The sequence below is a fragment of the Cebidichthys violaceus genome, unplaced genomic scaffold (genome assembly GCF_023349555.1).
Source record: "Cebidichthys violaceus isolate CVI_PGR_0920_01 unplaced genomic scaffold, fCebVio1.0.p SCAF_13, whole genome shotgun sequence".
NCBI lineage: Eukaryota > Metazoa > Chordata > Actinopteri > Perciformes > Stichaeidae > Cebidichthys > Cebidichthys violaceus.
The window spans coordinates 1408086-1420728 of NW_027176296.1; the positions used below are offsets into that span (position 1 = coordinate 1408086).

General features: G+C 39.2%; 1 protein-coding gene across 3 annotated transcripts in view; it reads right to left on the bottom strand.

Annotated features, from left to right (window-relative positions):
• Positions 1-226: 226 nt before the first annotated feature.
• The window catches only part of si:ch1073-396h14.1 (disintegrin and metalloproteinase domain-containing protein 10), a 29451-nt gene continuing 17034 nt past the window's right edge, over positions 227-12643 (bottom strand). For 2 of the 3 annotated variants that reach the window (XM_068707099.1, XM_068707098.1), the window contains 7 exons: positions 11263-11423; positions 8107-8278; positions 7814-7958; positions 7346-7529; positions 4609-4708; positions 4061-4281; positions 227-666 (listed from right to left, as the gene is read on the bottom strand). In XM_068707099.1, the coding sequence (XP_068563200.1) occupies positions 562-666; positions 4061-4281; positions 4609-4708; positions 7346-7529; positions 7814-7958; positions 8107-8278; positions 11263-11423 (1088 nt within the window). In that variant the 3' untranslated portion in view covers positions 227-561. Of the gene's footprint in view, positions 667-4060; positions 4282-4608; positions 4709-7345; positions 7530-7813; positions 7959-8106; positions 8279-11262; positions 11424-12643 lie in introns of those variants that run through there. The other variant, XM_068707100.1, reaches the window with a different exon arrangement.

Genomic DNA, 12643 nt, shown 5'->3' on the forward strand with positions numbered 1-12643 from the left:
AAAAGCATTCTGAAAACAAACTAAACTCAATACTAAAATAAAATAAATAGTAATTGAAATTTCAGAACTGTTACAACAATGCTCTGAAGCAAATAGCAATAGAAGTAGAAATTTGTACAGTACAGTAACTAAGTGAATATATTTAATAATATACTTAGTATCTTTACTGTAAATCATAAATAGTAAACAAGTACTCTTTGAGATTACAGACATGTTGACAGTGACTTTATTGACTTTATTAGTTTGTTAAACATGCAATGCAAATGACAGCATTCAGGCCGCTTGTTGAACTGGGAACAGACAAGTGACAAGAGGAAAAGAAATGGCAGATGCATAGTGACGCACAAAGATATCAGTTACCAAAAGAGCGTGAGAGGCGTTGAGCAGGTGTAAGTGTCGTCACAGGTCACCACCTGCAGATCACACACTGTTTATGGAACAAAGTTCAATCTCTTCAATGTGACTTTGACACTTAAAAATCCCAGATGAATGAATCCTAATGACTTTGTTTGGCTTGAATGAAAATACTGCATATTCCCAATGATGACCAAAAGTCAGAGGTCACTCCAAGTCGCTGGTGTCCAGCTTGTGGCCACAGAGGCAGACGGTGCCGCCCATCACTCCAGACAGCGTCAGGATAGCCAGCAGGATGGCCCACCAATAAACCTGCAGTGGATAAATATGAATATTGGATGTGAGTTTGGATTACTGTTGACATGAACTAAAAACATCAGCCCCTTAAATTACAGTGCTGTGAAAAAGTATTTGCCCCCTTCCTGGTTTCTGATTTTTTTGCATATTTGTCACACTTAAATGTTTCAAATCATCAATTTTGTTTTAATATTAGACAAAGATAACCCGAGTAAATACAAAATGCAGTTTTTAAATGATGATTTCATTTATTAAGGGAGAAAAGCTATCCAAACCTACTTGGCCCTATGTGAAAAAGTAATTGCCCCCCCTTGATAAAAACAACATCATACTAACAGTCAAAAATGGTGGTGGTAGTGTGATGGTCTGGGGCTGCTTTGCAGCTTCAGGACCTGGACAACTTGCCATAATTGATGGAACCATGAATTCTGCTCTCTACCAGAACATCCTGAAGGAGAATGTCCGGCCATCAGTTTGTGACCTCAAGCTCAAGCGCACTTGTGTTGTGCAGCAGGACAATGATCCAAAACACACCAGCAAGTCCACCTCTGAATGGCTCAAAAAAGCAAAATGAAGGTTCTGGATTGGCCTAGTCAAAGTCCGAACTTAAATCTGATTGAGATGCTGTGGCCTGACCTTAAACAAGCTGTTTTATGCTCAAAAACCATCTAATGTGGCTGAATTAAAACAATTCTGCAAAGAAGAGTGGGCCAAAATTCTTCCACAGCGACATGAAAGACTCATTGCCAGTTATTGCAAACGCTTGATTGCAATTGTTGCCGCCAAGGGTGGCAAAACCAGTTATTAGGTTTAGGGGGCAATTACTTTTTCACATAGGGCCAAGTAGGTTTGGATAGCTTTTCTCCCTTAATAAATTAAATCATCATTTAAAAACTGCATTTTGTATTTACTCAGGTTATCTTTGTCTAATATCAAAATTAGTTTGATGATCTGAAACATTTAAGTGTAACAAATATGCAAACAAATAAGAAACCAAGAAGGGGGCAAATACTTTTTCACAGCACTGTAGATTGAAGCAGCTTTTTGGGGTTACAGGATATACAACAAACAATTCAAATTGACATAGCATTACATCCCAAGACAGAATACTTAACGTCTTCACATATCTTGTTTTCGAATCATCTCATTTGAAAAGCTCGAACCAGAGAATATTTTCAATATTCTTTTCTTGAACTTCAACGATGATGCTGTTGCAGATCTGTCTATTGACTTAATAAATGACTAGTCATTGTAACTCTAATTCAAAATGTAATTTTGCTTGCACAATAATATCTATAAACTCGTACGGTTGACCCACATACAATATGTGCTGTTATCTGCAACAGCAAAACATTGCAGTGTAGTTTAGATTCATTTGAACTCCTATCCTCTTTGTATTGTTACAGCTCACAAAACACACGACTTGTACATAAACATTTTATTTTTATTCTATTGTTGGTCATTGATTGTTTTTTAGTTTTAATGATTTTAATTGATTGTTTTTAATATATATATATATATATATATTTATTAAATATGTATGTAAACACTGATTGTTTTCTTCTCTACTTGTCCTGTCTATTCTTTACCTTTATCTGTCCAGCTTTGTTGTCCTTGTTCCTAGCTGTTATTGTATTTATGTGTAAGTACATCAAGAGAGATGCAAAAAAATCTGGTTCTGATGTTGGCAGTATAAGTAAATTCATGTTAAGTATCCAGTGTCCAATTCTTGGTTCAACTTCTGAACCTGCATTTTTTTTTTACATGATCTCTAGTGTGGTGTACAGTATACTGAAGGATGAGTTCAATACTAATATTGAAATCCATGTTTTTCCAATTATTTCTCTACATTTCCCACATTGAGCTCTTTGAATTATCAATAACTATCTCATATTTCGTGAACAACAAACCTTTGCACACCGTTATTGACTGTTTTCTTCTTTACTTTGCAGCTCTCTACATTAGAAAATGAGTCTGTGCTGTAGGTGAGATAAAACAACACACTGGTTCCTGACTTGAGGGATAATTTCTGTCTCCAGTGAAACGGAGAGCTGGTCTTTAACCCAAATTCATTCCTGATTATCCGCGCTGTCATGAGGAACTAATCCTCAAAGGCAGCAACGACTGAAACATCGAAGACAGCTGAACATCAGGGCAGGAAGTTTAACAAACACACTGAGCTGAGGATGTCACATCAAGCAAACATCTGCTGCCTCTTAACAAAGACGACATCCACAGCCATAGAATACAGCAAATTATCATTTTGTGTACTGTTTGACCTGATGGCCAGAAAGCCATTGATCAGGTCATTTGAGTCAGTGGAGCAACTTTATGTCCTTTAAAATGAATAAAGAACTGATTGATTTATAGCTATGTGCATTTGTACAATAAGACACTAACATTTATTTTTAAAAAGTAGTAAAAGAAAGTAAAATAACTTATTAAAGTCTAGTATTAGGTTTTTGAAAGAATCTGGTAACTGAAACACTGATTTGATAAACAATGTCGAGCTTTCATTGTAAACAAATACAGACTTGTTTACATTCACATTCTGTATGCCTTTTAGGGGCATTATCACCAGCAGCTGTTACAGCCTGCTGCAGACAACTTAAATGTACAGCACAATTAAAACTATAGAAGGACTTGCTCACCAAAACATTACTCCACAGTGCCACTAGGTCAAAAACTCAGCAGGATACCTTCAAAGTTAAATGATGAAACTATTGCTAAACAACCTCTCAGAGCATTAATGTAGCAACATTAACAACTATTTGCTAAGTAAAGACATAGAGGAGTAGCCTAAACTCTAACAGAGAATAAAAGTCACTCTTCCTTCTACAAACACTGTTAGCTCTGTCAGCGCTGTTGCCGTTGTTTGCACTATTAGCGCTTTTAGCACAGTAAGCTGCAAGCCGCGAGCTCAGCCGTCACCATGTTGAGAGCCGTGTGGATTCAATGTGCTCTAAATTTGAATAAAGCGCATTTAAGGTCTGTAAGTGAAGCGTGTATTTGGTCTCTACCAACACCTGAGGGAAATATCTGGCTCTTTAGCTGGTAATTGCTCTACTATGTTGACTAGCTAGTTGCTAACTTTGTCGCTAAGTGCTGAACAGGTAGTGTACAGTGGCTGAAAATGCCGCTATGAGAGCGCTTCCTTTTAGTTTCACTTATGTGATGACATCCATATTAGCTGTTCTTCACCTTTATTTTGTATTATTTTTATTTTATGTGTTTATTGTTAAGCACCAATCACCAAGCCAAATTCCCTGTATGTGTAACGTACTATGTGTAACGCAATAAAGCGTTTCTGATTCTGATTCTGATTTACAGCATCACCCAACATTATTTTACATTATGCTGTTATCTTATATGTTATTAAACTAATCATATAAAACTAATCATAATTCACCTTCATCCACTCTGCTATGTCGTCGAAGTCATCCAAATTGAGGAAGGAGTTTTTCAGTCTTGCGATGGGGCCATCTGCATCCAGCAGACGACACACATGGAATTTGTCGCAGTACCCCCGGTTCCCTGAGCACGGAGCCCCGCCGACCAACGGCAACGCCGTCCTCTGGAAGTAACGGGACAGCACGGAGGAGGTAGTGCTGGCACATGTCTCAGGCTTACCTGCCATTGAAACACATTAGATATACTATAATACATATCATATACAGTATCAAAGCCACTGTGTATATAATTGAAAAATGTCTGACTACGGTACATTTTCTGCAAACAAAAACAAAACTAAAAGAAAAGGAATTTGAAAAACAAATTGCCTTCATCATATCAATCATCTGGGACGGACCATCATGTCAGATTATGTCTCTTGTGATCGTTTTGAGGTCATCTATTGGAAAACAATAAAGTAACCTCAAATTGACACAGGCTGACATGTTAGGACAAAAAGTGTAAACACATTCCTCAGTGGTAGAGGACACATTGGCCTGTAGTTACCGGGCTGCTGGCAGCACATGTGGCATTTCTCCTTCATGTAGTCTCCTGGACAGTCGCACTGCTGCAGACTGTGCTTCACACACACAGACTCAGCACAGACCTGCAGAGAGAACCCGACACTCATTGAGAAGAAGACGTTGTAAAGTTTAAACATCCCTGGTTCTGGATAAAGCTGAAGAAGTTGAGCTTATCAGCATACTTTCTTTATTTTTGGGAGGTTTAGCAAGTATAGGTAAAAGTAGTATGTGTTCTAGCCTCGGTTCCAGGCATCCATTCCTTTCCACTCATCTCTGAATGATATGAAAATAAAAAGAGGCAGAGTAACCAGACTTTTTCTCAGATTACCTGCCCCATGAACTACTGTTTGTGGGATATTGTGTCAGTTTGAGCAAATATGACAAAGTTATTTTTACTAATGTTGCAAACTGTAGCTTTAAGACATTCATCAGACAAAAATGTCACACAAATAGAAATGTGTATTTCCTTAATGCTTCCTGATATCATATCTGTGTTTGGTTATTTTGCATTTCACTGAACAATTGCATTAATAGTTTTGTATTTACGTAGTCTTTGGGATCACATTCCTGACAGTTTAATTATTTGTAATGTGAGTAATTTACTTCACATGAGGCTTTGTAGCAATAGCTCATTCTTGGCTACCTGCTGTCATTTACCTTTTCACAATTGAATTTAGCTGAACATCATAATCCCCCTGAGTTGATTGGATGGTTATTCAGGTCACCTGTTGCACAGGATGTGAGGACTCTGTATCCTAATTAAGAATTGAGAACAGCTTGGTGCCGTTCCCCTCTTGACCAATCAGAGAGTGACGACGCCCTTTCTTAGGGTTTAAGAGAGGTGGGGGATTAGGCACCCAAGACATTCTGATCCTTGAAGTCATGCTGACCTGATTTTATCATATTCAGACAGAAACTCTTAAATTTTAAGGCCCTTTTTTGCTTCTTTGCTGTCTTTACTCTTCTCATTGAGGGTGTTTTTGAGCAGTCTGACACCAATCTGGAATATAAAAGAATTTGTGCAAGTTTGCTGTAAACGATTACTTTTTGCCCACAGGCTTTATTTTGTTAATTGGTTTGTTTTCATTGAAACTCACACATTTTGTTACTGAAGTTGCATTTGTTCCTTAAAGAGGCATCTTTTCATTGTGAAGGCACTTGTGAGATTTGTTTCTTTATGTAAATATTTATTTTATAATGGTTGGGAACTGGTTCTCAGGCTTCTTCCAGATTACCTGAAATCTGGGGAATCAGTAGCACCACAGCTTTATACATGATTTTCTTCAAAAGGCTGAAATGAAGACGAAGATGGTGTTTTGAGGAACTGAACCAAAATTAGGATTCAACTGTTTATTTGTACAGAGTAAGTCAGTTGAAATAATTTACGATTGATTTGAAGACGATAACTAAAACTCCATTGTCATTATTGCATTCCTTTACTCTAGTTGTTATGATCAATGTTCCTAGATGAGATCGTCAGAGGTTTGCACACTTGGCACCTCTGGGGAGCAATATATATCCAGAACAACATTCACAGCTGGAATGAATTCCTTGGCTCTCCTGCTAAGAGGACATCGTCAATTACCAATACTCAGAATGCGTTTAACAAAGGAGAAAATCTGGTCAAGGAAAAACATTTATGGAGTCACAGACTATTGTCTTGAGAAAAAATGAATTGGATCAGATCTTTTCTTAGTAATGTTGAGTTGTAATAGTGTGTTTGTGTACAAATAGAGTGGCCCCTGAGCACACTTATTGGATGAAACATTTGATTGAAACCAGAAAATGGTATGCGTTTGTTTGTCATGTTAGCTGATATCTAAATACTTCCCATGACACTGAATTTGTTTCTTGATAACAATAACCTATTAATAGCTAGAACTTATTTCTAACTACAATAAACCAATGAAATGCTTGTAGGTATTCCAATTAATGTTATAGTCACTTTAAGGTTTTAAAGAACCTCATTCAAAAGTAACTTTATTAGACTAAAATGTATTGTTTCACTGCCCTTACTATTTGAAAGTTTCTCACTCCTGACCACAAGCAGAATCATTGATGGCTGTTGTGGTTGTGCAGTGTGATTTGTTACTACACCTTGTAACCACACCCAACAGTGATGTCACAGTGTACTGACACACCCTGTAGTGCAGCTCTACATCACTGCAGCGGGCTGAAAAGTTAAACCATTAAGTTAAACAACTAACACCGTCAGCCGTTGTTTAGTTGCTCTTCAACTACAAATCATGTAACATTTTTGCTAAACATACTGTATTTGAATGCAGGTGATATTCCTACAGTTCAAGGGAGCCTTTTGCACCATTCATTTTCCACATTGTTACTGTGTGATAATGCAGTTAAACACAGATTGATTTGAAAAGGTTTACATTACCTCACATCATCATAATGTGGTTTTGACCAAATACAGAATATGAGGATTGTTTTAATAAATAATAATAATAAATGTTTTAGTGAGTTTCTCAGAGTTAAGTGAGCAAACTCTGTTGGTGAAGATCATGTAATAAGATTGAAAGCTCCAGAACAACTACTATAGGGACCTTATGGTGCGATTGTTTCCAAGGTCAAGAATGAACTCTGAAACATAATGATTTTTCTTTTCAGGACCAGCTTTGCAACATCACTGTACACTTTGCAAATGTTGGCTTGTTGGGTAATGTAGCTAAAACATATTGAGTCATGCGGTGCTGTGGCTGCCTCACCCCTTTCAGGCAGACACGCGTGTCCTGACTGCAGACTGTGAGGTTTTCCTTGGCGCTTGGCTGGGGGCAAAGTGGGGCGAAGCCTGAACACACAGCCTCTCTCTGACAGTCTGTCTCCTCATCGCAGGTCTGACCCGCAGGCTTAAACCCACAGTCGTGACCGCAGCACATGCCCTGACTCGGACTGAGTGAAAGCATTGTACACAAAGAGCCAGGGTGACGGATAAACATGAAAGCCACATAAAAACAAAACAAAGGACGCACCGAGAAAATAGAACATCAACAAAATAGCTTCGATGAATGTGGTGTGCTGCTTCAATTAAAAACGATGAAAGAGAAAAAATAATTAAAAACAATACACTGGACATGTTACAACAAGTCTGCATGCAGATGCAGCATTTCATGTCATTAGACATGTGTAAATTTCAATGCTTGGTGCTTTCATGCAGACTCTACTGGTCTGTGTACCTGCAGGCTTTACCAGGCTTGAGGCGACACTGGACTCCTACAGGGTGCTTAGCGCTAAAGCAGCAGAGGTCGGTGTCGTTGTGACCAATGTCACACTCCTCGCCTTCCTCGACAATCTGGTTTCCACAGATGGGCTGATCATTGACTGGCCAGAAAGAGCAGGCATGCAAATAAACACACACAAGTAAACACAGACAGAATGTATAATTATTTACAGTGACTAATTCACACATCTGGCCCCCAACTTAGCAGGCAACATGCATGTGGACACTGTCTGATCTTTTTTTCCTCACCCACAAAGCAGTCATCCTTCTTCAGCTTCAGGATCTCGCTGATGTGTTCGATGCTGCAGTGCGAGAACTTATCGTTGTTTTCACGCACCTTGTCTGTGGCTTCAGGGAACATCAGATACCTGCCTTTGCCACCGCTGGAGCCGAGGTTCCCGCAGTTTGAGCCCTTATCGTGCTGGAACACGCACAAAACATCAGAAATTGACTTTTAATTTCTGTGTTTTTCTGGACTTATTATGTATCTACACACTGAGCAAATGGAATAAGCAGTTTTTTGGACATTTCCATTAAAAGTGCTCAGCCGTAGGTAGAAACAGCAAAGGGAAACAAATGATCAAGCTGAAACCATTTGTTAAAGGTCATCATCGCAGACAGTAAAAATGTTTTCAGTGATGTTCATGGACAGTTATTTGACAGATGACACTTTTCTGTAACTTTAATATCTTTGTTATATTTCCAAATAACCAAATGTATCCTTTTTGCAGTCAAAAGATTTCCCTGATATCTGATGACCATGAAACAGACAAGGAATGCCATGTCACAGTGAGAAAAGAACAGAGAACTGCTCCTGCTGCGGTCAGAGGTGTATTTGTGAAGCATTTTGTAGAGCTGGTGTTTTCTGGACAAAAAACTCACCGGTGAATTAATAAGAGACCAAGGGTCGGGTTAGCCTCGAAATGAACATGGAACATGTTTTGATCATGTTCGTGGTCATGTTTTAAAGTATTTCTGCATCTGTTCGTGATTAGTTTAGAGGACGAAATTATATAGTCTTCACTGTATCTGTCAGTATCTGCTGCATTGGGGTTAACAAAACTGCCTTTCACAGCAGATGTTGTTGTGGTTTTAAAAGAATAGCAGATTTATTTTTGTTTGTATTGTTATTTGTTCGTGCCATTTGGTTTCACATTGGAATTAACATTTACTGCTGCAGTCATAACAACCGAAACAGTGGGAAGCAGTATGAAAAGGAGGAACAGGCAAGTATGGTACTTTACTGTGTCAATTTGCAGATTTCCTGACCTTCCTGTTAACTTCTTGAACACCTGTAGTGGTTTTACAGATGTTGTTACAACAGACTAAGATGCAATTTTAGGATAAACAACCCATCAAGAAGTCAAGTCTTTTCTAAACCTAATGCTGTGGCTTGTAATCACTGTTCTGTATTTTGTGTCAAGCATTTATCTTGTTAACAATTTATAATTTCTAACAGTCTCTTTATTTATTATCTATCTAGATTCTAACTATTTTTGAACATTTTATAGCCAAAATGATGAATAATAATCAAAATAATTCTTAATCGATTAAAAAATAATTGTTAGTTGCTGCCCTAATTTACAGTTATATGTATACGAAATGTAGCAACTAATAGTGAATAAAATGTAAAGAAGGAGCAGGATTAGATAGATGTTTCTATTTACTGTTTTTCAATTTATCTTTCACCTGAGCAGCAAATTGATCAATAGCCCACAGTTCTAAAAGCCACTGTATGAATGTGTGGTTGCAAGGGAAGTAGGCCAAAGGCCAAAGCAGCTCTTTACCCAGGGTAACTGGGTAAAGAGCCACCGTGTTTGCTACAAATCTCAGGTGAATCCCGTGCTAAGATCTCTTCATGTGTTTTTTCCAGCCTGGAAACAATGAGACATGCCTGTCACAGGAGCCAGGACACCATCATTTACAATAGTTTGACTTATAAAAAGCCTTCAGGTTCTGACATAGCAGAACTAATCTGGTCAGGAACGGCCCCAGAGGACTCTTTGGTCTGTGCAAGTGTGAATAACAAAGGGCAGGGTGAAAAACGCTGCTGGCATTTTGGGCTTTGGGAGAAAGGTTGCAGGTGTTAGCGGCCAAAAGACAAGGACACAGCTGCCTGCATCTGTGTGTTTACATCAACTGTGTGTTGTTTTGGTGGGAGTAGAGGTTAAAAATGAAAATAACTTTGCAGAAAGAAATCAGAGATCTTCCTGTTGTCTTATTTCCGATTATCCAGTGAGGCTGAGCCAAGAGTATCTATGAAACAAACCAGTCACTACGGGCCAAGGTCTCTAATGCCCACATAAGTGAATCATTCACAGGCAAATTTGTTACGGTGCAGTGCAAACAACCATGTATGCCTTGAAATACGTGAGCTATGTCTACATTTTGAATCACAGGGATTCGTCATGTTGAATTAGCATTCAGTACACAACCCACGCGGGCTCTTGTTAGACTAGACTGTGTTTGAATTCCTGATTCACTAGCACCAAAATGGGTTCAGAGTAAAACTGGTAAAGTTCAGCAAACATCTGAAATACAAACACAGGTGTAACTAATAACATTGTCGATGGCTCCATTGATTAAACAAGCTTTCACAATACCAATACCAGGATCCTGAACACTTTGCAATGCAAAATGGTATTAGACATGTAAATATCCTCCAATGGAACATAAGAATGTCTGCTGTGAAAAAAGCCTTTAAAGCCATTGGTAAATGGATGGTAAATGGACTTGTACTTGTATAGTACTTGTATCTTCCGACTACTCAAAGCACTTCAACGGTACATGTCATCATTCACCCATTCATACACTGATGGCAGGGGTTACCATGCAAGGGGCCACCTGCCCATCAGGATTCAAACTCACCATTCATACTCATTCATTCACAGCAGGCACAGCCTGCGGGAGTAATTTGGGGTTAAGTGTCTTGCCCTGCCCAAGGACACATAGACATGAACTAGCGGAGCTGGTGATTGAACCTTCGATCCTCTGATTGAAGGACTACCCCTAAAACATCATGTAGCACCTAAAACAACAACCATTACCAGTGATATGTCTGTAAACCACTATTAATGAACAATAATTTAAAGGGAAACAGACTCTACATTGTGCAGTTTCAGTGACAACGGACAGCTATCTGCAACTGTCTACTCTTAACTTTAAATCTGAGTTGGATTTTGTTTTTGTTTGAGTTGGGTTCTTTTTCTACGTCTGCTAAAGCATCATAGTTTTAAATATTACATACAAATTATATGAATGCAGGGCACAAAAATAAATTCACATTATCAGGGGAATGTAATGGGATAAATTGTGTTTGATTGAGACATTTTTGGAAGACCCCCTCTTCATTCAGTATCAGACAGATGTTTTAAGTACTTTGTAAACTCAGTGATTGCGACTAACCGGGGAACCCAGGCTGTGGCCGAGCTCATGAGCGAGGGTCAGCTGGACTTGTCGAGGAGGCAGGAACCGTCCGTAGTTCTGTATTGTGACCAGACCTGTGTTCAGAGTGGAGAGCCGGCCCTTATGCAGGGCCTGCTTTGAACATATTCCTCCCCAGTTACCTGAAATGCACACAGATGAGAGGATAAACCTGGAGTTTGGTTTCCACTGAGGTTGTATAGGTTAAATGACAGTTAAAGTAAATATTATACAATATAAAAAAGCAGAGTTTGTCAGACCTAATGTAAACATACCCCCTTGTCACTTTGCAGTACAGTATGGTTGCAGAATTGCCCTTTTGCTACTGGAAACACTTTAAACCAACAATGTTTAGCCACTAAAGCGTCAACCTTTGAGGCCCCAGTCTGGGAGGTATGGACAGACACACCAACGGACCTGCTGAGCTTCTTTAGTTTCACATCAAAGCCTGCAGAGCCATTCGGCCTCCAATGGTCTCAATCTGCCTTTGGGTTTACGTAACGTCCCTGACAGGCATTCCCACAATTACAAACAGCTGGCCACATTCTCATGGATGGGTGTCTGGGTTGTGACATCATCTTCCAGCTGGCCAGCCAGAGGAGTGCTTTAACAGAAACTAATTCCATTGGTCAAACCGAGCATCTATGATAGGGTTCCTCAGAGAGGCAGCTCATGGATTTGAGTAAAGCGGTCAGACTTGACTTCAGGTAGTTCAACAAGACCATTTGTGGCATCTTACACTTGAATGGGGTCTTATTATAAAGCACATATGGGCCAATTATTACCTAACAGCATACACAGCCATCTTTAGTCAAGCTCTTACATCATCATTCTGTCTGAACTTATTGTTACCACCAACTCTTTTAATCTGCTGCAGTGGGAGTGATTCATGTGTCCATGATCTCTCTTCTTTATTGGTTTTCCTCCATTCACGCACACGTGAGGTTTAGGTTGGAGGTCTCAGCAGCTCTCATGCAGTCACGTGCCTTTTATGTAACACCTCTTACACAATGTGGTCAGCACTACCATTTTCAGGGGTAAGGCTAGTGAGATGTGCGTCTGTTAAAGATATTCAGCGCCAGTTTCAGAGAAATCTGAGTTCAGAAGTTGTTGAGAAATATGGGAATCAGGCGCGGGCATCTGAACCGCCCACCGGCATGTTTTTGTTACACAGTGGGCGTTAGTGTGACGTCCAGGGACGGTGAAGGACCGTTAGAGGTTGAAAAATCAAAACAGTGCCCCTTATGTGTTTTTGTAGAAACAATGAAGGTACTATAGGAGGGAGACAGTTATGCTACTGTCATGTGTCGGGTGAAGGACGCTGCCAATAATAACAATACAGCATCAGACTTTATTTTATCCC